General features: G+C 44.0%; 2 protein-coding genes across 6 annotated transcripts; one reads left to right on the top strand and one right to left on the bottom strand.

The window, feature by feature from the left end:
* The first annotated feature begins 55 nt into the window (after positions 1-55).
* Positions 56-23,433, top strand: DNAAF6 (dynein axonemal assembly factor 6). 2 transcript variants are annotated; one of them, XM_075512968.1, is made up of 7 exons: positions 56-263; positions 12,894-13,002; positions 14,721-14,784; positions 16,266-16,371; positions 18,229-18,325; positions 19,108-19,193; positions 21,623-23,433. In XM_075512968.1, exons 2-7 carry the CDS (start codon positions 12,913-12,915, stop codon positions 21,750-21,752), a joined length of 573 nt encoding a protein of 190 aa, XP_075369083.1. In that variant the 5' UTR covers positions 56-263; positions 12,894-12,912; the 3' UTR covers positions 21,753-23,433. The 2 variants fall into 2 exon arrangements, with proteins under 2 accessions (XP_075369083.1, XP_075369084.1); XM_075512969.1 differs by lacking the exon at positions 56-263 and adding an exon at positions 12,325-12,349.
* LOC142415018 (nuclear pore glycoprotein p62-like) lies at positions 900-11,931 on the bottom strand. Of its 4 annotated transcripts, none has more exons than XM_075512941.1 (12): positions 11,546-11,931; positions 10,304-10,692; positions 9,470-9,580; positions 8,939-9,067; positions 7,415-7,510; positions 6,175-6,292; positions 5,879-6,023; positions 5,421-5,470; positions 5,164-5,298; positions 4,344-4,455; positions 3,383-3,449; positions 901-1,590 (listed from the first exon to the last, which is right to left on the bottom strand). In XM_075512941.1, exons 1-12 carry the CDS (start codon positions 11,830-11,832, stop codon positions 1,499-1,501), a joined length of 1,731 nt encoding a protein of 576 aa, XP_075369056.1. In that variant the 5' UTR covers positions 11,833-11,931; the 3' UTR covers positions 901-1,498. The 4 variants fall into 4 exon arrangements, with proteins under 4 accessions (XP_075369058.1, XP_075369059.1, XP_075369056.1 ...); XM_075512942.1 differs by having other exon boundaries at positions 9,470-9,550; XM_075512943.1 differs by lacking the exon at positions 7,415-7,510 and having other exon boundaries at positions 900-1,590.
* Positions 23,434-25,427: the final 1,994 nt, after the last annotated feature.

The following is a 25,427-nucleotide window of genomic DNA, read 5'->3' as shown; positions in this document are numbered from 1 at the left end:
TCCCGCCCTCAACATCTATTGGCTAGTCCCGCCGCCGCTCGTGGGCGGCCCGGTCGGATTGGCTCGCGAGGCTACAAGAGGCGAGGAGGGGCAGCGGCGCCTCGTCGCTGTGGTGACGAGGGACGCGGCCGGTGGCGGCTGTAGGCCGTGCGGCGGCACCGGGGCGCTTGGGCGAGCCGGAGCGGCTGCTCGCTGCCGCTGGAGACCTGGCCGCCCACGGGGCGGGCCGCTGTGCTGTGCTGAACCGGGCCGGGCCGCGCCTGGTGCGTCTGTGGGAGAGTGGCCTGCCCCGCTGCCCGCACCGCGGGATCGGCAGCCGCTGTCCAGCCTGAAAGCAAAGCGCGGCCGTCGTGAGGGCGCGTTCCCCTGGCGTGTGTTTCCGTTCGCCCTCAGCTTGGGCCTGGAGCTGGGGCTGTCCTAAGCCTGCTTGGAGCAAGGCAGGTCAGCAGAGAACCTGCGTGAAGGCCTCTGCCCGAACCCAAGTTAACGAGCAACTCACACATTTTAACTCACACTGAAGTCAGTAAATTACTCTGCGAAGCAGGCCCTTCCCTTTTTTCCAGGGGACAACATATAAGACAAGGCAGAGGGCGTGCAGGGAGAGGAAGGTAAATATGAAGTAAAGCCCGTTACCCATTACTTGCACCCCTTCAGCAGTTTGCAGAATAGAAGCATCAAGTGCCAAGGAGAATTGGGTACCAGGGCAGTTCTGCTAAATACATGATCGTTCACTTCCCTCTGTTAGTAAAGATACATTGGAATGGGCGTTATAATCACACTTCATCAAAAAGCAGTGATATGACTATGTCTCTTAAAAAGTCTTCGCAGCAGACTTGTTGACCACATTCTTTCCTGCACCCTTGCGACTGAACAAGCTACACTACACCAAATCACCACACAAGTACCATTTTTCTACTGGCACATCTCATAATTTTTAATTGCGTAGAAACTGCTTACAGGTACCAGCACAAAAGCAGTTCACTGACAAAAGTACAGAAAACAAGGCCCACTTTCACAAGTGGAAGCATACCTAGTTTAAACACAAACTCCAGCTAGCAATATGAGGAATCCGAGTCTCTCACACAGCTGCAGCTCCTTCTGAGGACAGCTCTTCATTAAACCATCTCTGTACAGACCTGAATAAAAGCTTATGAAGTCCCAGTGGAATATATTCAAGTCACATTTAAGTACTGGAGAGCTCAGCCGCGGAGTCACATACTGCTTAAATCCCTCGAGGGCAGCATTTGTGTATCTCACCAGTCTGCACGCAGTCACAAAGAACAGAGACGAAGAGCACATACTTTCAGCACAAACTTCATGCAGTCCCTCAGACTGGCGTGGGTGAATTCCAGTCAGATGCTGCAAAGACTGGCTTTGGAACAAACAACAAATTTTATTGCAAGAAAAGAAACAAACCCAGATCACAATGAGACCTACGTCCCCAACCACCTCTGTTTTCTGTGGAGATTTTAGGTTAATCCTTTAAATTTTGAGTCTTTCAATCAAACGTGATCCGAAAACTGCGCTCTTGCTCCTTGCGGCGGCTCTCGCAAACCTTTGTCACCTCTTCTACCTTTCTCTGCAACACGGCTGTGGGAGAAACAAGTCATTAATCTTACAATAACCGTAAAACACAACCCTGCACAGTTTAGCCTGCAGAAGAAGAGAGAAAAACATCTTAATTTTGACAGGCACTCAGATTGGACAGTGCACCAAGGAGGAGGAAAACACAACACAAAGCACTGCTAACCCTCCAAGGCGAAGAAGGTTGTCTAAAAAGAATTCTGAGGCATTCACGGACTGGCAGGCAGAATTGGAAGAGTCCTGGGACATGTTGACACTGTTTGTCATGCCAGTTTGTTGCAGTTTCAGGGAACTCCATCAGAGAGCAGAGCAAACCCTCCCTGATCAGAACTGCAAGCTGGTCTGCAGCTGGGGGAAAAGCAATTGAAGTCCCAGTGGAATAAACCAGCAATAAACCACCTTCCCCTACCCACCGCCTGCTAAACTCGCTTTGAATTATGCAAATTACAGGCAAACCACACAATCTGTTGGAAATATATACATATTTTCTTGCAGGATATCACACAGCCATAACAAGCTTTTACCTGTACATACAGAAAAGACAGCGCAATCGCACACAGAAGAGCTGTGGCAGAGCACTTGCAGCTGCGACACAGATCATCTGTTATTTGTAGATCACTGATTTCGAAATACGTAAGCCACTGATCGGTCATCAACTTTAAAAGCAGCAGGCATCACAATATACAAAAAATCTTGGCACAAGCTAAAGCAATTTCTAATTTCATTCCATGAAAGCTTATCAGAAGCTATTCAACCTGGCTACGGTATTATGTCAGTCCGTGGCATAAATGTCTTAGTTTATGTCCTACAGCACAAACGTCTTAGTTCTGCTTTGGGGGGTGTGGGGGGGTGTCTGTGTGTGTGTGTGTGTGAAATATTTTTCTCATACAGAAAGAATGTTAAGGAATGTGTCCTTCCCAGGCCTACTCAATTTACTAATGGCAAGGGCTACTTGCAGGCTTACTTCAAAATTGCATCGCTTTTCCACCGTACCACTTAAGTGCACACAGTAACAGGGATTCTTCTCCTTGCTAAGAACCCCACAGAAACAGAAATACATTAACCTTTTTTAAAAAAACTGCAGCTTCTTAGGCTTATTGCTTCTTTCTTGCTTGAACGTGAGCTGAAGATGAACTGTTGTTATTAACTGATAAGACAATTTCTTTGGTACTGAATGACAGAGGAAAAAATGGGTCTCCTTTCTGGGATAATTTAAAGGAAACACGTTGCTATTTTCACAGACATTCTGTAAAGTCAGAATTCTGATGCCACAGGAGCTGCACCGGATTTCCTGATAAAGGCACGTTTGGAATGTGGAAGTTAGCATATAAGTTCTGGAAGAAAAAGCCAAATTAAGACCTGACCTCAGCCAATACTACTATTTAAACGTGCATAGTAGTATGCCTGCTTTCACATTAAACACACACACCCCACCCCTCACCAATTGTCCTATTTCCAAAGGAAAACCCCACAACATCTTAGAAGTTGAAATATTTAACCTTAGTTAGACAGAACAAAGCATAAGGTTTTCAAGTCCTCTGCTTTGCACTGATGCATTTCAAACAGTGCTTTTTGGTAAAACATTAGCAGTTGCCAGGAATTACTTCTCAGCAGAGGCCTTTAATGCACAGCGGGAGAATTCAAGCACAGGAGGGACTGTGTCATTGAAGGTGAGGAGGAGGAAAAGGAGAAGATTACTCAGGGATCTTCAGGAAATTCATTTATGTTCAAGAAACACTTGCACACATGCTACATGCTTTCTATTTACACTCCCAAAAAGCTGCAAGACGACTCTCACCTGAGTTCTGCTCAATCCACTGCAATGAATCCATGTGCGCATTCAAAATTTTACAGATCTGCTGAAGCTGAGCACAAAGAGAAGGTGCAAGTCATTTGTTACACTACATAAAAACTAAGAGCAGTAAGAGACAGCCTGCCTGTCCCTGCCTTTGGAACATGATGCAATCAAATTTCTCATACGTACAGCTCCACTAACTTAGCAGCCACTTTCCCAGGGAAGTCTGTGCAGCAACCGTGTTGCTTTGCTCCTCTTTACCATCAAGAAAACAGACCGATTTAAACTATAAGCCTGTGGCTTAGGCTTATTCCAATTCAGACCTAGGAACCACCACAACATTAATCACTTTAGGCTTGAGGTGGCAAAAGTAAAAAGGAATGAGAAAAAACTCAGCCTGCAATACTGAAAGGAAATTTTTACTGGGAAAAAAAAAAAAAAAAAGCTTCTCAGAAAAGCCACAAGGAGTATCAAGATCAATTTAATACGTATCAGAAAGAGCTGGTAATTCCAATCTTGTTTTCACTAGGATACAAAAGCAGTACAAGGAAAAAGTAGCTACTGAGGGCATTCTGAACAAAATTTAGATTTGCCACAAGACTGATGCAAGCAGTGCAGCACGTAACAGGATCAACGTTAAGAAATGCCTCTGAAACAAGTTGTAATCTAGGCAAAAATGAGACAACAAGCAAATAACCAGAGTTCACACCAGAACAAGATACTTTGAAAACTATTAACATAACTGCAGAGTAAGTACGGGCTGTCAGTCAGTCAGGCTGGCTTGTGCTGTGTTATAATGCAAGTTTCACCAGAAGAGAACCAACCCAAGGACAAAACAAAATACCCTTCCAAGGTTGAAACTACCAGCAGCAGAGTATCCACAAGTGGACAAATGAAGAGTTAGAGCTATTTAAATATCCTTTGCCTCTTTACCAACATACAAAAAAATAAAGCTTGGATTTACCGGGTCACTTGTGTCTGCTGGGCCTCTTGAGGTATTCAAGTGCTCAGTGATGTCCTTCAGATCTTGTGCCATACGCTTCAACTGAGCATCTATGTTTTCAGCCAGTTTATAGCTGCAAAAACGGATGGGAACCAAGGTCAGAATACTTAAAGCGAACTTCAGAAGACCTGCTCCCAGTCACACCAACTTCAGGCAGTCAGAATTAGCTTCCACGCCTTTCAACCAAGGCTGGCAGATACGTGGAAACCGCATCATGAGAGGCATTATATCACAGATGAAGCAACTCCTACCCTTTTTCTCTCTTGATAGATATGTGGAGACAGACAAGCAATAGTGTGGAGGGCTTTCTGGAAGGTTTTGTCAGAACTGATGGAACCAGCTAGTCCAGATTCTTCAAGATTCATATCTCTTGAACCAGACAAACACTTCTTTTAATTACCCTGCTACGATTCAACGCTTGAGGCTTACAAGGATGCCTGAGCCACACATAGTGCATTCTGCTCCCATCACTTCTAACACTAAATAATCATTAATTTTCAGAGATTATGCCAAAATTAGTAACCTTTCCCCAGACAGCTTTTAGACCAACATGCAAAGAGCTTTTCATGCTGATTCATGGGCTTCCAGTTGCAATTCCCCTGTTTCTAACGTGTAAAATCTAAGTTGTCATGCGTAAACAGGATTACATATTTGACAAAGGCCGTTGATAGTTCAATGTATGCAGTCAGTGCAAGTCATGCATCCCAACTCTACATCTTGCTGATTGATCACCACCACATTAACCTGCTCATCACATGTTCAAAGCAGATTTTTGTCTTACGTCCTCTCCCGTTCTTCATCTGCATGCTGCAAGTAGATAGTCCCACTCTGTTCCTTCACAGACTCCTCCAGAGGGGTCAACAAGTCTTCAAGCTCTTTCTGCTGTGACAGAATGAAGTCTAGTTCCTGATCCAGTCTGAAAAGAGAAAATTTTAGCTACTCCACTTAGATGCTATATACGTTCTAGATCTACCATACCGCAATGCAAGACGATGCAAAAAAGAAACAAAATCATCTCAAGCATTCATAGTTTCGTACCTCTTCTGATCAAGCTTCACTTTCTCTACTTCCCTGTGTAATGAAGTAATCTGGAAACAGAAGACATTTAATTATACTACAAAAACTCAAAAGTCAACTCACAAAAGAAGAGTGATGGAACTGAACTGAGAAAGCCAGCACCATTCAAATGTCTACTAGAAACAACAAACAGTTACATAAAGATTTACAGACCAAAAATTGAATAATGGAGGTTTGGCTTTGAAAGCTCCACCCTAAGATAACTTGTTATCATAGTGTAAGCTCACAGAAGAGATTTCCAAGCTTCGGTGCCTAAAGACCAGAACATACAGCGAGTCTTTCAAAAGCACCCAGATGTAATTCACAGCCATTTTTTTTACAAGTAGGAAGTCCCACTAGATGGCTTACTGCATCTGTAACACTTAAGGCCTTTAAGGATCTAAGCAAGCAAAATCAGGTTACACTGGATGTCATCCTACCTTCTCTCCATTCTCTATCAGCGTCCGATCCCAGGCATTAACTTGTGTAGCTTGATGGAGAAAGTGTTTCTCTTGGTCTTCCAGTTCCAGACTCCACTTGTTTATCAAACTCTCCAGCTGGGCATAAGTCATCACTGCAGGCGCACTGAGAGGAAGTGCGAGACAGTACAGCACACAAGATCAAAAACCAAAATATAAACGTGACAACACTCACTTCCCCTTCCTCCACCAGATACCTGCATTAATACTGCCTCTTGCCCCAATCGGGAAACAGTCAGTTATAACTAAATACTCACCTCGTGGTGGTGGTTGTTGTTGTTGTGGTTATGGCAGCTGTAGAAGTCCCAGTGCCAATGGCACCAGTCGTAGTTAATGGCTTAAGATTCGAAGCAAAGCCAGAAGCAGAAGTAGTGCCTGAAAGAAGAGATTCAAGTCAAGCAACAGAAGAGGACACATCTGCTATCTAACAAATCGAGAACAGGTCCAATATACACTTCTAAGCGCAGTGCTGTACGAGTTCAAATAGGTCCCTTTAACAAAAAGCAAATCCCACGTCTCTCAAGAAGACAATGAAGCACATCTTGACACAAAAGTAGTGGACTGTAAATGCCTGACTCGTAGTTCTGGTAAAGTGAGGAGCTGGCAGCCTGCACTTAACCTGGGCATTATTCAAAGAAACACAGCATTAGCCCACACCCCTCTCCACCTCCTCATGTTTTAATACGAGACCTAATAACTACCAGCACACCCAGTTCCTCTCCTGCATCTTTGCAGGAGATGAGATTTCTATGTTTTCACAAAGCTAAGAGCATCTATCAGATGGTACTGTCAGCCAGTCATACAGCACTTCTAGGCACTGAGCTCAAATTCTTCACAGTCACTCCAGAAACAAGCTTTAGAAAGACCTTAAGAGCTGAGCGGCATCCATGCTATTACACTGAAAACAGACCGGTAACTGCATCCAGAAAAGGATGTTCAGGCCTGAATCCCAACACTGTGCAGCAGCAAATTCCACTTAAATACAGCACTTATCTCTGCATTTTTGGGGAAGAAAAGTTAATGAAATCCTACACTTTGAAACTTGTAATATGGAACAAACAGATTAATGGGGTAGAACCGAAACATAAAACATCTCTCCCTAACGCTCCCCACAAGTCTTTGGCCTCTTCCTTCCCCTATCGGGACACCTCTCCCTCACCTCTTAGTGCAATTCTGCACCTACACAGGCAGGCTAGAGAAGGGGCAGCTAATCTGTTTACTTCACTTGCTCCAGACTAGAACGTCAAAGCCTACAGGCCTTCCTTCACCCAAAGTCCCTTTGCTGTGGACAGGCTCTCAGAAGTCGTAAGTAACTGTGCATTTGGGGAGATGGAAAAGGAGGATCAGAGAAAGAAATACTGTGTTATTTTCAGTTACTGGAGGGCATTAGAAATTAGAACTGCTGTGCTGCTACACCAGCATGGCCCTTTACGCTACTACAGAGCCCTGAAGTCAGGCTTCCTTTCTCTTCAGCTACTTTCAGCAACTAGTTCTTACTAGTGGCAGTGCTTGTTGCGGCAGCTGTTGTTCCAGGAACTTTTAATCCAAACCCAAGCGTTCCAAGACTGGCTGTCCCAGTGGAAGGGGCACCAACTGTAAACAGAAGACAACATTAAGAGTTTGCGTAACCCATTAAATATAGTGCCCCTTTGAAAAGCTCTGCCCTGCCTGCTCACCCATCTCCACCTCGTCTTTATTTGTAGTAACCAGCATCGCTGTTTAGGTGAAGGATGATCCAGACACAACATGAAAAAAGGTAGGCTGAAGCTATAAAATAGCCAGAATGCTCTGCAATTCTTCCAGGAAACTTTGTCAACCCAGGTGCCAAGCTACTGTCACTTCTCTTTACCTATTTTGAATTACCTAACATTCAGCTGCTATCAAATGCTAACATAAGCAAAGGGTACTGGACACTGGCAGGCAGGAAATGCAATCTCTGCATGAGTCTACTTGCTAAAGCAATAGACTCAGCAATTGCACATACTACAGGAAACACGCTGGTCACGTCTCAGTTGCCTGGAAACAACCCACCTATTACCATCTAAGAACAAGGTTTCAGACAATCCTGATAAACAGAGAATGCCCATTACCTTAAAAGCATCCTTAAACACTAAGATTAAGGTCAGCTTTGGAACTACAGTAGCAATGCAAGCATTGTAGAGCTACTAAAAATACAAGTTGTTAGGCTGGTATATATGGCATCTACAAATTGCAGCTGATGAGATAAAAGTAATCACTGTGGCTTCAACATAAAACTTCTAAAGGTCCTTGGAAGCAGCTGCCTAAATTTTCAGAGGTAGGTGTAAGACAGCATTATGTATGGAATAGTTGTATTAATGCTGGTAAACATTGACGTTTACTGTAGCTAGTCTCCATAACCAAAGGAAACTGAAGCATTAACATCTCATTGCAGGCTGAGAAAGCAAGCTGTTAGGACTGTCTTCGAACCTGGGCTACTGTCTTAAAGCCATCAGAAAACAGACACTACTTCCTGCCATAAAAATAATTTTGCAAGACGAAACTTGCCAGTTATTACCAGAGGAACCTGCAAACATACAGCTGTGTGAATACTTGTTTTTAGCACACTGCATCTCCACTGCCACAGGCCACTGTTCTTAAAGAAGTGTGAACACCTAATGCAAGAGTCAAAGGCAGACATAACCAGACCCACGGCGCTGGGGTCTGGAAGACAGCAGCTCAAACAGCACTAGAAAGCTCAGTTGTGGCGATACTACCCAGACAGAGAAACAAAAAAATTCACATACAGCTAAAACTGCCCTGTGCTGCTTGCCCACTCCGAATCCAAAGTGTGCTTTGGTTTGAACAAAACCCTCCGTGCCTCACCACTGAAGAAAGTTTGCCAGAAATCACAAAGAGGGAAGGTGGCAAACAGCGAGAAGAGCTGGCCTTTTCAATTCTCCCGTATTACCCCAGCACCTGCAGCTCCACTACTGACAGGTAGCACCAACCATGCTGCTCATTTATTCCCCCAACGGATAAAATCTGTAGATTGTGACTTACGTGAGAGGCCCGTAGTGGTAGACGATGTCGGTGCTGAAGAACTCACTATAGATGCAAACAACGTAGGCCCCGTTGAACCAAGAACGGCGGTTGTGGTGGTAGTGGCAGTCGTAGCAGCTGTGGATGTTACTACAAACAGAAAAAGCTTAGATCTTGTACAATCACGCTGAGAATGCGATACAAATTTCCCTAACTACACCAGTTTTTTATGGATGCAAGAATTTTAAACTATTTTTCCTCTTATTCTACCTCAACTCTATCTCTTTTCCAACATACCCTTTAAACCTGTGGCTCCCTTCCGCTATGCTCCAGAAACAAGTACAGAACAGAATGTGGCACGTGGGATGCAACAAAAAATACAGGATACTAAGTTCAACGGCTGTATGAACCACCACAGATTACTGATGACGTTGCAAATTCACAGTAACAAACACTTCTAGCCCATTTCCAGACTCCAGTTTAGAAAATATTCCCAGAATGACAGCAGATTCACAAAGCCTTGACTAATTATTTCCTAAAATCACTTCCTACCTCCAAGTTTCGTTCCAAAGGACAGAGCGGGTCCCTGGCTGGTACTAGCGGTCAGCGTTGCCGTGGGTGCACTAGTGCCTGCTGTTGAAGGCAATGACCCAAAGTTTAGAACTGGAACAAGTAGCATAAATAAAGGGGAAAGACGAACCTTTTACTACTGAGACACTGTAGTTTCCGCTGATCACAGCAATAGTCAAGTTAGAAGCAGTAAGAGTGTAAGAAAAACATTAACATTCAATGTAACAAATACTCTGCGTTATCCAGGAAATGAACTAGGGCTAACAAGCTCGTTACCTGCAAAGACTTTCAAGAATGATTCTAACACAGATGAACATCACCCTCACCCCAGAGCTGATGACCTTCCCTCCTAGGCCTGCACTGTCACCAGCACGTTAATCAAAAGCTGCAAACTGAACTTCTGCTGGACCCTGAAGGAGTGGGCAGGTTCCTGCCACTGGGAAGGTAAACAGTGGTTTGGCACCGTGGGCCAGGCGCATCCTGCAACGCCCCCTCCCCACCACTCCGAGCCCTTTCCCTCTGAACCAGCAAACCCACCAAAAACATTTTAAAAGCGTCTCAAATGCAGCTGGCACTTCTACACACACTGGCAAAATTATTTCAGCCTCACTCTCCAGATCCAAAGGCTAAATAGCAATTGTTACTCATCACTGAAGACCCTGGATAAGTACATCAGAAAAACCACTGATTCCAGCCACTCGCTTCATTTCACACCAGCAGAAGCAGAAGGCTGCAGAACCTCCATACCACCCCCAGCTGCCCTCCGTGCTGACAGGCTTCCTGACTACAGCTGCCACGTCAAGCCCAGGCACTCACCTGCGGACTGCCCCCCAAGACTGAAGGGGGTTGTTGACTGGGTTGCAGCTCCTAAGGTGGCAGCAGTGGTGGCAGCAGCTGCAGGTGCTGTTCCAAAGGTCAATCCTGTGGGCGCTGCTTGCGGAGCTGCAGTGCCGATGCTGAAGCTGGCTGTTCCGGCCTGAGTTGTGGTACCACCGGAAAAAGTAAACCCTCCAGTTGCCCCAGACTGAGCGGTGGTGGTGGAGGTGGCGGTGGCGCCAGCAGATCCAAACACAAAGCCAGAAGGGGCTGCTGCTTGACTTGAGGGCACGCTGGTTGGCACAGAGCTACCAAATCCAAAGCCCCCTGTGATTCCAGTAGCTTGAGTTGCAGTGCTGCCTCCAAAGTTTAGTTTTGGTGCATTTGCTCTAGAGAAGAAAAGAAAAGAAGCCACTCGGTTTGAGATGTACATCCAGTCAAGTACCAAGTCGGCTTTCTTACAGACCACTTGCTGGCAGCAGAAACCACCTTTCAAAAAGATGTGCGCTTGACCTGGTTTATGTTTCAGTTTTGACAAAGACTGTATCGCAACTCCCATCATCTGCAATCCTCTATTAAGTCTCTTTACACCGACTCCCCCTTAATTTCCTCCACCCATGCAGGCACCAGAAGACATTTATGGCAGTGCAAGTGAAGCTGCTTATTCTCTCAGCTCCTCAGCATCCTTTGCGCTTCCTCTACATGAGACTATTTCTTTCAACTAACTTTTACTGCTAGTCCCCATTCGAGCTCCCTTCCCACTGCCCCCATCTGGCGAGCTTCGACAACAGCAGTTCTGAAGAATCGCCTCAAAGCTCACAGCCCTTCCTAAGGACAGAACGGTCCCACTTGGCTGAAGAAACATTCTGGGCACCTCAGTTTCGGGATCAACAATGACAAGACGTTCTATGCTCGGACGCAAAGTCTTATCATTTCTTCATGCAAGCATCAATACCCCAATTACAGACTGAAGTGTGGAACAGCTTATACCACAGCTTAACACCCATCTGAAAAAGTCAGCACTGATAAATAACAGGTCCCACTGAACGCTTTTCCGAACGTGCTATAGTGCAGTGGGAATTCTAAGGCACAAGAGCAACAGGTTTGCTCCCTTGAGAATTCCTTGCAAAGCACTTCCAAAGCAACGAGGAGGACATCATCCACGCATACTCCCCAGCGGCCAGGGCCCCTCGGCAAAGCCAGCACCCCCACCCCGGACCGGCCGACCCCCGGGCCTCTCACCCCAGCGGGAACACGTTTGCTGCCGGAGCCGCGGTGACCGTGGCCGTGGCCGGCGTCCCGAAGCTGAAGCTGGCAGGCTGCGCGGCAGTGCCCGGCGTGCTGAAGGAGAAGAGCCCGGCGGGCTGGCTGCTGGCAGGCGTCTGGGCCGCGCTCCCGAAGCTGAAGCCCGCCGAGGCGGCAGGCGTGGAGAAGGAGAAGCCGGTCGTGGCCGTTGTGGAGGCCGTCTTCGGCGTGCCGAAAGTGAAGCCGCCTCCCGCCGCACCCGACCCGAGGCTGAACTGGTTCATGGCGGCTGCGGCCTGCGCGAAGAGGGACCGCCACCGTCAGGAGGCCCAGGCCCAGGCCCGGGCCGGGGAGGGGGCGAGGGCGGCCCAGCTCCCACAGCCCACCCGCCAACCGGCCACCCCACCGCACGGCGCCGCGCCACCCACAGCCACCAGGCGCCGCGCGCACGGATGACGCACGCTACGGCCACTCTGCACCCGCCCCTCTCCCCCGCCTCCCAACCACCGGCCGGGGCTTCCCGCCCTCAACATCTATTGGCTAGTCCCGCCGCCGCTCGTGGGCGGCCCGGTCGGATTGGCTCGCGAGGCTACAAGAGGCGAGGAGGGGCAGCGGCGCCTCGTCGCTGTGGTGACGAGGGACGCGGCCGGTGGCGGCTGTAGGCCGTGCGGCGGCACCGGGGCGCTTGGGCGAGCCGGAGCGGCTGCTCGCTGCCGCTGGAGACCTGGCCGCCCACGGGGCGGGCCGCTGTGCTGTGCTGTGCTGTGCTGTGCTGTGCTGAACCGGGCCGGGCCGCGCCTGGTGCGTCTGTGGGAGAGTGGCCTGCCCCGCTGCCCGCACCGCGGGATCGGCAGCCGCTGTCCAGCCTGAAAGCAAAGCGCGGCCGTCGTGAGGGCGCGTTCCCCTGGCGTGTGTTTCCGTTCGCCCTCAGCTTGGGCCTGGAGCTGGGGCTGTCCTAAGCTTGCTTGGAGCAAGGCAGGTCAGCAGAGAACCTGCGTGAAGGCTTCTGCCTGGCCCCTCAGTGCCAGCTCTCATCCAAGGTGTCTTGCTTCCCTCACCAAGGCTGTAGTAGCTGCAATTTCATGTTGACATGGGGTCTACTAGAGCTAATAGTCACGCTAAGGCTTGAGCTGTAATTGCAACTAATGCCTGTGGAGCAAAAGAGTGTATAAATCTGCACATAGAGAAGAAAGCTTGATTATTTTCCTTTATATATGGTTTGACATTACACATGTGAGAGCTTGCCTAAACTTTGTCCTTCCAGAATACACAGCAGGAAAACTGTGCTCTACACATAGTACAGAACACATTCTTTCTTCATCTGTCATTTGTTTTTTCTGCATAGGTGATCAGTGGGTATTGATATGGATAGTGTTTCCTCAGGCTCTTCTCTGCAGTTCCTTGCCAAACTGCTTCATGATGCTCAAGAAGATGATGATGATGATGAACGTGTGGTGAGTCTTTCATAAGAAATGCTGCTTCTTTTACATGTTGTACCATAGCCTAACCTTGTTAACGGAGGAGAAGCAAATCTCTCTTTTCCCAGAGTGAGTAAAAACAGAATGAAAAACTTAGAAGGTTTTGGACTGACTGAAACAGCTAGAAGATACTTTTAGGGTAACAAGCTCTTGTTACACTAAAAGAGAGTAAGGAAGATGCCCCAGGAAAACAAGGAGAGATTGTGACCACAAAATGGGAAGGAGATTTAATTTTTCAGCCTGGAGGAAATGAGAACATGTAGTTGAAAGAGCTTTACATACTTTACATGTCTCCCTACTTTTCTCTGAAGTCTGCCAGAGTTGAAGGCAATTACAGCTTAATACTTCATATGAAGGGAAAAAAGTTGCTGCTCAACTTCTGAGTAAAGACTATAATATCTAGAGGCAACTGAGTGTACTAATTCTGCGTGTCAGGCATTGAAGAACTATAGAGATAATTGATCACTGAAGTACAATAGATATGTTGGTGATTGTAGAATAGGGAAGGGTGAGTAATAATTCGAAGGTGAATGATCTGAATGATTAATGAGAGAAATATCTTTCCATTCTTCTATATCAATTCATCTCAGGACTAGATGAAAATCACAGCTTTTGGAAAATGTACATTGTTCCTGCAATATGCAACTGCTGCTTTTATCTAGGCACGCATGTGTGCCGGGGAGAAATATCCCAGGAGGGCCACAGGTGCCAACAATCACAATGTAGAAGGCCTCTGTGATGGCTCAAAACTTTGCCAAGTCTCTTAGGATTTTGAGCAAGTCACGTTATGACATGGATAACAAAAATGGCAAATGACTCAGTGTTCCTGCAAATCACTCCTCAACAAAGAGCCAGCTGGTTGACCCAGCAGTTGTGCACTAGTAGTGGCAATGGTAGTAATATTTGGGATAAAAGGGGTGCATATCCCTTGAAATTTCCTTTCAGTAGGTGGTAGATGTGGTCCTTCACACTCTAACTACCCTTCAGCTGTTTAATGCCTGCCTTTTAAAACTAGCGTTATTGCTGTACATCTTTGCAGTAAACATCCTGATTTTTAAAAAATTTGTTTACATCTTATTAATAAAATGAATGACACTTCAGAGACAGAAATGGAAAATTGCCACAAGGGAAGTCAATTAAGTCTGAGTCAATCTGGGTAAATTGAAATCTTTATTTTGATTTAATTTAATGTTCTGTGCATATGAGGCACTTTTATCAAGCCAAGGAATCTTCATATATATAGAAATGCCTCACATTGGCCTGTTAGCACTAAATTGATGCATAATTAGAGGAAAATGTTGTTGCCTCATATGATCTCTACTGTCAAAAGGAATCCAAATGCTGTGATGGCATTTTCACATAGCACCCTTGGTTTCCTGCAATATTTTCATGGCAGGCAAAGCATGGAAATTTTGCCAAAATGCCATGGAAACTAATACTCAAAAAGCACATCTGTCTGTAGTACTGTGCTTCTGGGAGTCCTGCTTAAACCCAGTATGTCAAGGTCACTTTCTGCTGGGTGAGAGTGAAGAAGAGAGAATGTTCAGTGGTTTGGTCATGAAATTGTGGGATAATATTTTTTTGATTCTACCAGGGATTTGTTTGACCTCCGATAACATATTTATTGACATTATTGTTGTTACTGAGCTGGGCTCTATGAAAATTAATTGAAGTTCCATTTGCCTTTTTTGCAGCCACACTGTTCTGTTAGCACCATGACACCTGGTAGTATTGGACCAGTAAAGAAAGAGACCACTGGTAAGGAGGAGTGTTTGTATGTTTTAGCATTCAGTCCCATGTTAGCAGACTATAACAGCTGCAGTAAGTTACCACTGATGGGGTTTGCTTCAATAAGAGAGTGGTCACTGACCTTTGAGAGGGAAATAGCATTACATTTTTACAATTACACTGTAAAATTCTTCTTTTCCTGAAAGCTTAACTGCAAAATATACAAAGAGAAACAGAAAGGGTAACTCCAGAGCACAGCAGCCTCAAGTGGCAATGATAAACAGAGTACAGAGCACAGCCTGGTCATGGGCTGAGGGGAATCATAACTGAGTAGCAAAAGGCTCCATATAAGTACTCTCACAGAATTGTTAATGTTCATTTAGAGCAAACAAGGAGGATGGACTTCTAAGTACTCAACTGAAAGGATCTTCATGGAGTAAACTGCATGGAACTGAGCCTATGCCTATGAGGAGGAAGAGCTATGAACTGTACTGTGAAACGCAGTCATACCATATTCCCCCCAGAAAGTTTCACAACCATATTTAGACCACACATGGGAAGAAATAGAAGCTTTGTTCAGTGCTGCCCTCAACAGACCAAGACACAATTTTCAGTTATTCTCCTTCCTGCACCTAGTTCTTTGCCTGGAAACCCTGGACAATTACGTGCTTTACCTAACTCCAGGTGTTCTGGCATCATATAGAAAGGCAGACTCTCAGACAATGAAAACAAATATGTTGAGGGTTCCTAAATTTTTGTCAACACCTTGGATTGTACTCAGGAAAGAAAGGAAGACAAGTTTAGTCTTGGCAAAGTTAATGTAAAGTTCTTCCTGGAGCTAATACTGTCACATTATTGGGCAGCTTAGTTATGAGCCATAAGAAAGGTCAGCAAGGACCAGGAAGAGTGTTGCAGGAAAGGAACTGTGGCAAATATAACAGAGTATTTTTGCTTGGGATTCCAACAATAACCAGAGATTCTACTATAAAAACCTTCAAGTGGAGATTTACCAGCTTACTAGAAAATATATTTTTCCATGTAGGACAGGCATAAACCACAGTATTCTGCCCCTGAACTTTCATGTGTCTTCAGTACCTTGTCTGGGCTGTGCTCAATAATTAATGGGAAGAACTGGATTTCTATGTGAGGAGGAGGTCCTTTTGTAAATTACTCTGCTCACTTAAAAATCTCATGTCAGGGGGCTTGGGGAAGAGAAATATTTCATACTTCAACACTTTACCCATTTTGAAGTGCTAGATATTTTATGCCTGAAAGGAGGGTTTCCTTGACGTAGAGGTTAGCGGCTAAAGGAGGTTTAAGGGAAGGGAAGAGAAAACATCCTCCCCCTGCAAATTCTCATTCATAAGATACTGAGGTGAAGTAATCATTAACTAGAATGCTTTTAATACAAAGATTTTTCTAAAGCCTAGAAAAATCTTAAGTTTTCAGCAAACCTAGAGGAATAGAGACATTCCAAAATATGACAGTGTGATTTTTCTTGTCACTTACAGGTACTTTTCAAGTGAAATCTGAAAACAGGAAAACTATTTGGAATACAGAGGAGGTCCCAGAAGGATCTGAATTTGATGATACCTGGGACCCTAGAGAACAGCCAGAGTAAGTGAGCTGAGACTGCCTGCATGGGCTTTAGATAGCATTAATGGAAATGTGAGTTAAACAGCATCTACTGCATTTGAGTGAACCAGCCATCTGAAAAGCTTGTGTCATGGAAGGAGAAAGGAAGGATATCAGTGTTGCATCTAAAGCAACACATGAGGAGTGATTTTAACCTCTCCCTTGGAAATCTGATCTCATAACAGAAATGTAGAGTTGTTTTTTCCCATTATAAGATTACTTGCGGTGTCAGATACTTGTATAAAGTGAGATTAGGAGGGGAAGTAGGCCAGCAAAACAATTTACTAGCCATTTGTGTGAAATACCTGTCTTTTCCCACTGCAGCTGGGATGCATTCATTTTTCATACTCATAAATTCATAAAGTATTCCAACTTATATTTGCATTTCAAAGAATTAAGCTCTTTAGAGACAAATAGTACTACAGGAAGGAAGGCTATATGCAGGCAGTTTTGAACTTTTAAATCTTGTCATTCAGTCTTAGTCTGTCAAGGGACAGCCTAAAACCAGTCTTTTCCCTTGCTCATAAAAAAACAATAACAAAAATGTTCTTGAAATAGATAGTCAGGCATATTAGTTGTAGTTCGTAGAGGTCAGAAAGCCTTCAGGGTCAATCCACAAAGCACCCTTTGCATTTCTCATCATTGTGCTCTAATGCCAAATCCTGGAGTGCTAAATGCTGGAGCAGACGGACTGAAGCCCATGAAGCTGCATATTGTACACTAGTTTGTAACCCAGAATCCTCATTTTTCTCTGCATGTAAGTCATGCCATTAGGTGTTCAATTTCCTGATCTAAGCATGGGACTGAAACCCACCTGAACTTAGAATCAGCATTTCTGAAAATTATTTGGCATTCACCTATAGACTCACATACAGTTGTTCTTGAAACCATCACCTGTGACGTATAGAACATGCTCTCTTTGTATTGTGGGCACAACAGAAGCTTTTCTTATGCCATTTTTTGACCCTTCCCCTCCATGCTGTGTAAAATGCACTGTTTCTCTAGCCTCAAGCAATTATGACCTGAGTTGCACAGATGAAAAGAGAGTATGAGTCTTTGTAACAGTTCATCAAATTGAATCAAGGAAAATGGCCCAAAAGGAAAACAGATGGCTAGAGAGGTGCATCCAGAGCTATTAGACAGATTTCTCATTGACTTAGGAATTATTACATATGCATATGAACATTGGAGATGTGAAAAAGACTTCCCATATGCTCTTTCCAACAGCTTAGAGAAGTCACTCGTTCCACTTATTTTGCTCAATTTAGTAGGAGTAATGTATGTTCTAAATACAATCTTTAGTTTTAATTTCCTCATTCATTAAGTATCAAGAGCAAGGGAGTACGTGATTCTACACTTTGTAGATGTGGAGGGGTAGAAAATAAATGTTGGGCGAATGCAAAAGAATTAAAATTTGACAAAAGTGTGCTATGCTCAGGCTGCAAGAATATGTTGAATGACAGAACAGAACACATCACATGTAATTGCGACAGCATCCTTTTCAAATCTGTTTCCCAAGAGTTTGTGGTGCTTGACTAGTTGATAAGTATCATATTCACTTAGCATACATTACCTGATCCTGCAAAGGCTGGTTAGTGAAGTAGAGGCAGCAAAGTGAGTGCCTTGGAAGGTGGAGTGAATGATCTTCACCTGTCTTCTAGCTAACTCAGTCATGGCTCTGAACAGAAAGCCAGTGCAGATGGGCTGAAGACTTGAAGGGAGACTGAAGAGGAGGAGAGACAATGTGATGAGAATATTTACGGTCCTCTGAGAAATACAATCTCCTTTAGTCTCCTGTCCCTTCTCCAGTATTATTAGGCAACTACTTCTCTTTCTCAGGTATCAGATTTTATTCAAACAGTGTGTGGGAACAGAGGACGTCTTCTTTGGGATGAGCAGGAAAGACCCCTCCACAGCCTGCTGTGAAGATATGGTGGTGAGCTGAACCTGTATCTCCCATCCCTTCTTTGTGCTCTTTCTCTGCTCTTTTCAATCTTGCCATCTTCTTGAGGGACAGAATGTAAACACCAAGCTGTATTGCTGCCTTTGGCCTCCTGTAGGATTTTAGTGTAGTTCTTCAACCATTTGTAGATGATATTTACACTTACTAACCTGAGGAACTCGTGTGTCTCCTCAAGGACCTAATGTACTCAAGAGAATCTGTGTAAATACATGTGCCATATACAGACTTGAGGGAAGTAAAAAGTAGCTCTAAGATGAAGTTTCATCTTGGACACAATTTTGGAGGGGAGGGGGGCTGGGAAGGAGATGTTTTTAATCTGCCTGCATTTATTACAAGGTATGCGAGTTAGCAGAATGCTACAATACTGACAGTCTTTAAAGTTACAGGTATCAGATCCTGTCCTGTTATTATATGATCAAAGACCTCCTCTGAACTTCAGGACAGGTAGAACTGCTGTGCAATTTTTCTTGAAGCAAGCTGTCCTTGGAATACACAAAGCCAGGGGGTTTTGCTGGATGTAGAATACCTGTCAAGTATATTATCAGCTCAGGATTTTGAAGAAAATAGGATATATGAATACACATCACTAAGCTATTGAAAGCAATGATTATCACTGTCATATTTTCTCTGATACAAATTACCTACTCAGAATGTTGCTCTTTGACACTAAATCAAAATATTCATGAAAATGAGATCTTTTATGGCTTGTAGGGCTACATATCTAATCACAGCTTTACCTCTGCCTATCATTTCAGATTAAAATCAAGCTGCCAGAGACAAAATACTCAGACATCACATTAGATATCCAGGACAGGGTTCTTGACCTTCGAACTACCAAAAAGTAAGTGAAACACAATTGATAGAAGTACAGTTAATATCTTGTTTGAAAGGAGGTTTAACCAAGCCTTCAACTGAATGCTGTGTGGAAAGCAAACCTAAACATGAAGATTGGATTATTAATTGCACATGAGAAATAGGTATAGACAAAACCAACCATAGTCCATCCATAGGTGTATAGTGTGCTAGCTTTGAATCTGTGATACTGTTCTAGCAAAAATAGCTTTAAGACAGATTTTGGCTACTTAAATAGCAAGGCTTCAAGGGCCCAAAATGTCTGGCAAAGAACTGCCAGACATTTTGTACATGGTCTTGAAGGACTTCTGGGGAGTTTGCTTTCTAAATACTAACTTGTACAAATATATAACTGAAGATGGTCAAAAATGTGCAGATACATTTTCAGAAGTTGAAAGCCAAACTGTGGACATATCCAGGCATGGATGAAGAGATGGAAACGTTACAAGGTTTCCCTAAAGAGATTTCCTTTGAGTTCTTTTTTATAGGGCTATTTCAAACCTACAAAGATAATAAACTGATTGATATACTCTCAGATTTCTCAGTCTTCCTCCATATTTCCCTCAGTGTGCAATTGCCCTGCCTGAGATTTCCAGATAATGCCCATGTCTGTTTTGCTTTAAGTCCTTCTTCACAATAGAGTGCTTTCATAAGAAAGCTTAATCCTCTCTGGGCTGACTTGCTGCATTGAATGGGATGTGGGAAGATTCATATGCTAATAGCTTCCTGCAAATAAATTCAAGGTGCAGGCCATGGATTAAGGCCTAAATAAGTTCTGTCCCTAGTGGACTAACTATAGAAAAGCCACCTTTCTCACAGACAAAACCAGGCTGAGTTGGTTACCCCCTGCTTGGATTTAACCCAAAGATGCAACAGGAGTGGAAGAGTGTTTGGAAGTGCTAGCTTTCTAGAAACTGGAAAATCAGGAGGAATAATTGTTCAGCTAATGACTTGCGGAACCTATAGGTAGTAAAAGAGGTAGCTTAATGCAATACTGCAGATGTAGGAAATCCTCAGCATCCTTTTTCTTTTGCAATTCTGTCTTTTTGGTGACTCATATCTGCCGTTATCTTCTTAGCATCCAGCTGTCTCTAGTCACAAGCCTAGCAAATAAAAAGTTTGCCGTAAATGTAATGGTTGCTTGGGTACAGCCTGAGCCAGTGCTGCTTTCACAAATATAAGTGCAAGTCTTCTCAGTATGAAAGAAACAAACAAGATTTCAAGTTCTACATACCAAAAAACACTGTACTCTCACAGATGTGTAGGAGGGCTCAAAGGAACTGTTTTCAACTCTGTAGACCTGGGGCTGATTCTAAGCCAAGCTGATTTTAGGGACTTCTCCAAATTCTAGCAAATGGTTGCCTTCAGTAGGTGGGGTGCAAAGGTGTTTTAACTGTACCTCTTTCAGCCATGGCTTTCAGACAGCTGAAAAGGCCTGAAAAAGAATCAGCATGACTTAAACCCCAGATTAAACTAACTGCCATCCACGCTCCCATGTTGTCTTGTTGGGCTTTGTAGAGTTTGGCTGGGCAGATCTCTTGATTCTAAAGTGTCCTTGATTCTGTTTGCACTGTCAGTAGAGTGGAGGTCCAAGACTGGCCCATCATTCATATTGTTAATATATAAGCCTGGGATAAGAGGGGAAAGAGTCCAGACTCTTCATGAGCAAATAAGTTTGTACTGTCATCAATGGGAAGAGTTGAATGGGTCCAGACTGAGACATCCTCATGAGGAGATAAACCAGAAGGCTTGTCAGCCATTCCAGGAAAACCTGTATGTCTAACATACCGAGGGACTGTGGAATAATTCCTGAGTCCAAGATCCAGCCTTTCTTTGTGTAGTATATGCCTGAGCCACAGGTAGGGGATCACTGAATTAATCTTCAATGTAGGTTAAAATCCCAGCAACTTCATAACTGTAAGTCTATTCTCATACTTGAACTGTGCTTTGGAGTGTAGACATAACCTTTGTGAAACTGGACTGGCCAGAATCTCTAATCAGGCTGCACCACTTATTTCTTTTTACTAGAGAAGACAAACTCCTGAAGATATGTTCAGGCTTTAGGCATTATTCAGTTTTTTACCACCAGGAGAGCATTATCAATGCAGCTCCTCCTTCCTCTTATTTAAAATGCAGCACTCTGCAAAAGCAAGAACAGTGGAGAGAGCCTACAATCCATCATTGGAAACTGTTGTCATAGCCACAGCCAAAAGAAAGGAATAGCATTGGAAATACTTCAGGGCCTGTATAGCTCTGCAGCAGGCATTGCAGGAACCCCACAACCTGTCATGAGAACAAAATACACTGAAAGAACATTCCTTGGTATACTGGTTGGCAAATTGCAAGAGTAACTTGCAATGCCATCTCAATTGCTCACTCAGTCTGAGACATTGAAATTCACTGTGTCCTCTTTTACAGGAAGCTGCTGCTGCACCTTCCCTACCGTGTAGACAGCAAGAATGGTAAAGCTCGTTTTCTTTCTGAAGAGGAGACCTTGGAAGTCACCTTGAGAGTATCAAGGAAGTTTGATTTCATAAATTTTATCTGACGGATAGAGGAATAGAGAAAGTTTGCAAAAAGTAATCTCTTAGTTTGAAGTCTTCTTGAAACCAAACTGGTCATGAAATAGTAGATTGTTTCCCTTGAACAGTCTGGGGGGGAATATCCCTGGAGGAATTGAATGAGTCAGGAGGAACGTAGCACCCGTAGGTTCTATAAGCTGAGGCTGTCCAGCTCTTGCACTGCTCTGGTTAATGTTCTGCTTCCTTCAGTCTGATACAGGGTCTGTGAATCAGAAGATAGGAGATTACAATTCTATAAGCCAGGAAGTCTTTTTGTGGTTATGGCTGATAAGTAGCACAATGAGGCTCTGGCCAATGAGTCTGGTGCTTAGTTACTGTTGCAAGACTTGCAAATGGTAATATTCTTGCTCAGCCTCTAATGCTGGGACCAGGGCCAGTTCAGAGTCTCCTCTTAGTTACTTCTTGATGAGAAGATCAAAGCTCTTCAGGGATCCATATCCACATCTGAGGCTCCTTTACACTGGCAGAACAAGGTAACCAACTATAGTTGGATTGTTGAACAGCTCAGCCCTTTTGAACAATTTTTGACGGTGTATGGTTCAGTGTCGTCTATTCACCTGCTGTCCCTCCAGCTATTTTTCTGATCTTTCTTGATTAACAAAAGAATGTGTTCTAATGAACAGTTCCAGTTACCTTTCACTCTGCCTTCTCTGTATTATGTCCCAAGAGACTTCCTAAAAGTGAGATAAGAGCAACTTTGCATAACAAAGCATCCCTTAAAGGGCTGAAATGGGGCAAAAGCTTTTCTTTGGCCTTCAGGTCCAATCTAGAGCAACAAAGATGGGTAACCAAAATGTTTCTCTTGCTAGCTGCTGCGCAAATATATTCATTTAACATTGTTAATCATGCAGGAAACAAAGGTATTTGCTCAATGATCAAAGTGGAGAGGACAAGCAGGGCCTTGCATGTTGATGGACTTTAGGTACACTTAACCAAAAGCTTGTAAGCACTTTGAAAACAAAATGGCTTGGGTCCTGCATTCTTCTGGTGTAGAAGTAGAGGAAAATAATTGACCAGCTAGGTTGCAGGCAGTACCCATGCAGCTAAATTTGTGGCAGACTGTAATGAGAAGATGAATTCTCCATGATGGATTGAAGACACTGACAGTGAGTTTCTAGGTATATTTTTCGTTCTGTCAGGAATTTTCAGAATTCACAGTATGTTTGTAATATACTGCATTATAACTCTAGGACAAATTAAGCTGGTATCTGGACATTTCAACCACTTCCCTTAAAAGTGGACGCATTGCTTGGGTTAGAATAACACTACCCAACCTCTGCTTTAGTGTTAATGCATTGGAAAGCAGATACCTCAGTTATGATTTATCACAAGCTATCGAATATGCTGGTAACACCAAGGAGCTACTCCAATTTGTATTTGCTTAAGTTTCCATAAATTGCATTTGAATGTCTCTTATTCTTACTCTACAAAGCTGTGGTGGAGGGGAACAATGCAGATATATGAAAAGGCTGAGATCATTCCTCCTGACTCAGTTTGTACTGCCTGTGGTTGCCAAGAAGTTACAGTAAGGCTGTTTCTTGGAAAAATGTTGTCTTTGTGGCCCCTAGACTATATGCTGCTTGATTTTTGCATTTCTTATACAGATACAAGAAAAGTGGAAGATTGACCTGTATTTATACACATGTGAAGATAACATTTGCCCAAATTAATTCAGTAAATCCATGGCAAAGCAGAGTATAACTCTGCTCTTCTGAGCCCTATTCCAGTGCTCTATCCACAAGGTAATATTGCCTTTATAGTTGGCAGTAGTAATTTACTAGGCCTTAAATCTTCAAGTTCTGCTTAATTTAATGTCAATGTTTGGTACTGAAAACAACGATGAGGCTCATTGTACCTCTCTCTGGTGTTTTAGTTTCCTATGGAAATGAGCATATCCCACACTGGTATCCATGTCCTATTTTCTCCCCAAATATTTTTTAACCTGGGGGCATTTTATCTCCATTCAAGAGACAAAAATCTGACGTAAGTACGTTTTATAAGAAAGTTGGCTGCTGAATAGAAAAGGGAAATACAAATTAGTACTGCCTAAGGGGGATGTTCTAGTGTGATTTCTTGCACCTGCTGGCCAGTCACTCTGTACACCCATACTCTAGGCTACAGCAGGTCATCACCACTCCATGAGGGGAAGCTGGCAAGTTGGTGACATAGCAGGACAGGGAAGGTATTGCAGGGAAAGGGAGATATGCTGGCAGGGGGAAGCTGTAGTCACAGTGTTAGGGTATATGAACACAGGGGACAAACTCATATGAAGCCATATGCACATATGAAGCCAGGCTTCATATTTTCCACTGCGCAAAAGCATAAGCTCTACTGCTGTTTTCAATAGACTAGGAACATTGGTCTGGGGGTGGGCAATTTGCTCTTCTGATTGGGTCCGTTGCCTGAATGCACCATCACGAGCCGGAGATCCTCTCACATTCTTACTTTCTCCCCATCAAGGAGAGAGAAGTTGCCCTAGGCAAAAGGTTGGGTGGTTTGTTTTTTTTTTTCCATAGAGCATCCCAAGAGAAAACTGGTCAAAAGGACATGCAGGCTGCGAAGCTTCCCAGAAATCTGGGGGCTACTGCCAACTACAAGAGAGTTAACTTTTTTGCAAGGGCTTGAGGCAGTTTTGCTTTGCTGAACTAGCACTGGCAGAAATCCTTTTGAAGGGGATACAAAACCCCCTTTGCCTCCGAACATCAAAGCTGTTGCCTAAGTACCACTCCAACACCTGCAGGCATCTTAATTAATCAAAATTATGAGCCCAGTTAAACAACCTAGCCATTAAGCCCCAGCCATTAAGCATCATCAAGCTTTATTTGGTTCCCTAAGAAACATCTTGATTAAATGTATTGCAGTTAAGTAGAGGGTACTGTAGCTGTGGAAATGAGATAGAGGCTGTTTACAGTAGTATCCCAATAAACTGCAGGTTGTCATCTTGCCTTGTTCATGCATTCTGTCCTCCAGTTGTGGTGGCAGAGCCACCATTCCCATTTTGACTTGTTCCTGCCTTCTGTCAGAACTATGGTGTTGTGTTAAAGTACACAGCCCAGCTTGCTCTGTGTGTTTCACCTCTTCATATTCCCCTTTGTCCACATACTGACCTTCTGAGGCAAAGATATTTACCTCATTCTACAGCCTGAGAAAGAGAAAACCCAGAAGAGTTGCTCCATATAAACACCTGAGACAGAGGGACAACTTTTTTTTTTTCCCCCCCTTAAATCTGCAGTCTAGCTTCTGGGCTGCTCTCATTCCCATCTTCCTCCAGGTCTGTTGTTGGTATCATCATATACCCCTTGTGTTTGTTTTAAAAGGAAGATTACTTCATTTTTCTGCTGTTCAGTTTAAAGTTTGTATCCAAAATTTCTATGTACTTCTTTGATTGTGTGAAACACTGCTTTATCAGTATCTGCTTCCCTCCAGATAAAGATTATCTAAAATAACTAAGCTGTATCTACAGAAAGATCTCTCCCCTACAGCCTACAGAGTAAGTAAGGAGACAGGACTGGTATTGCTTCTGTCTTTCTCATCTAACCTTGGGCCCGGATGCTCAGTGCATGAGGCTGGACTCCTGTGGGCAAAACGGAGCTCTGCGGTGCACGCTGACACTCAGAGGAGTGCGAATACACAAAGGAAGC

The sequence above is a fragment of the Mycteria americana genome, chromosome 10, assembly GCF_035582795.1.
Source record: "Mycteria americana isolate JAX WOST 10 ecotype Jacksonville Zoo and Gardens chromosome 10, USCA_MyAme_1.0, whole genome shotgun sequence".
In the NCBI taxonomy this organism is placed as follows: Eukaryota; Metazoa; Chordata; class Aves; order Ciconiiformes; family Ciconiidae; genus Mycteria; species Mycteria americana.
The sequence above is the reverse complement of the archived record's forward strand: the minus strand, read 5'-3'. Positions and strand labels throughout refer to the sequence as shown.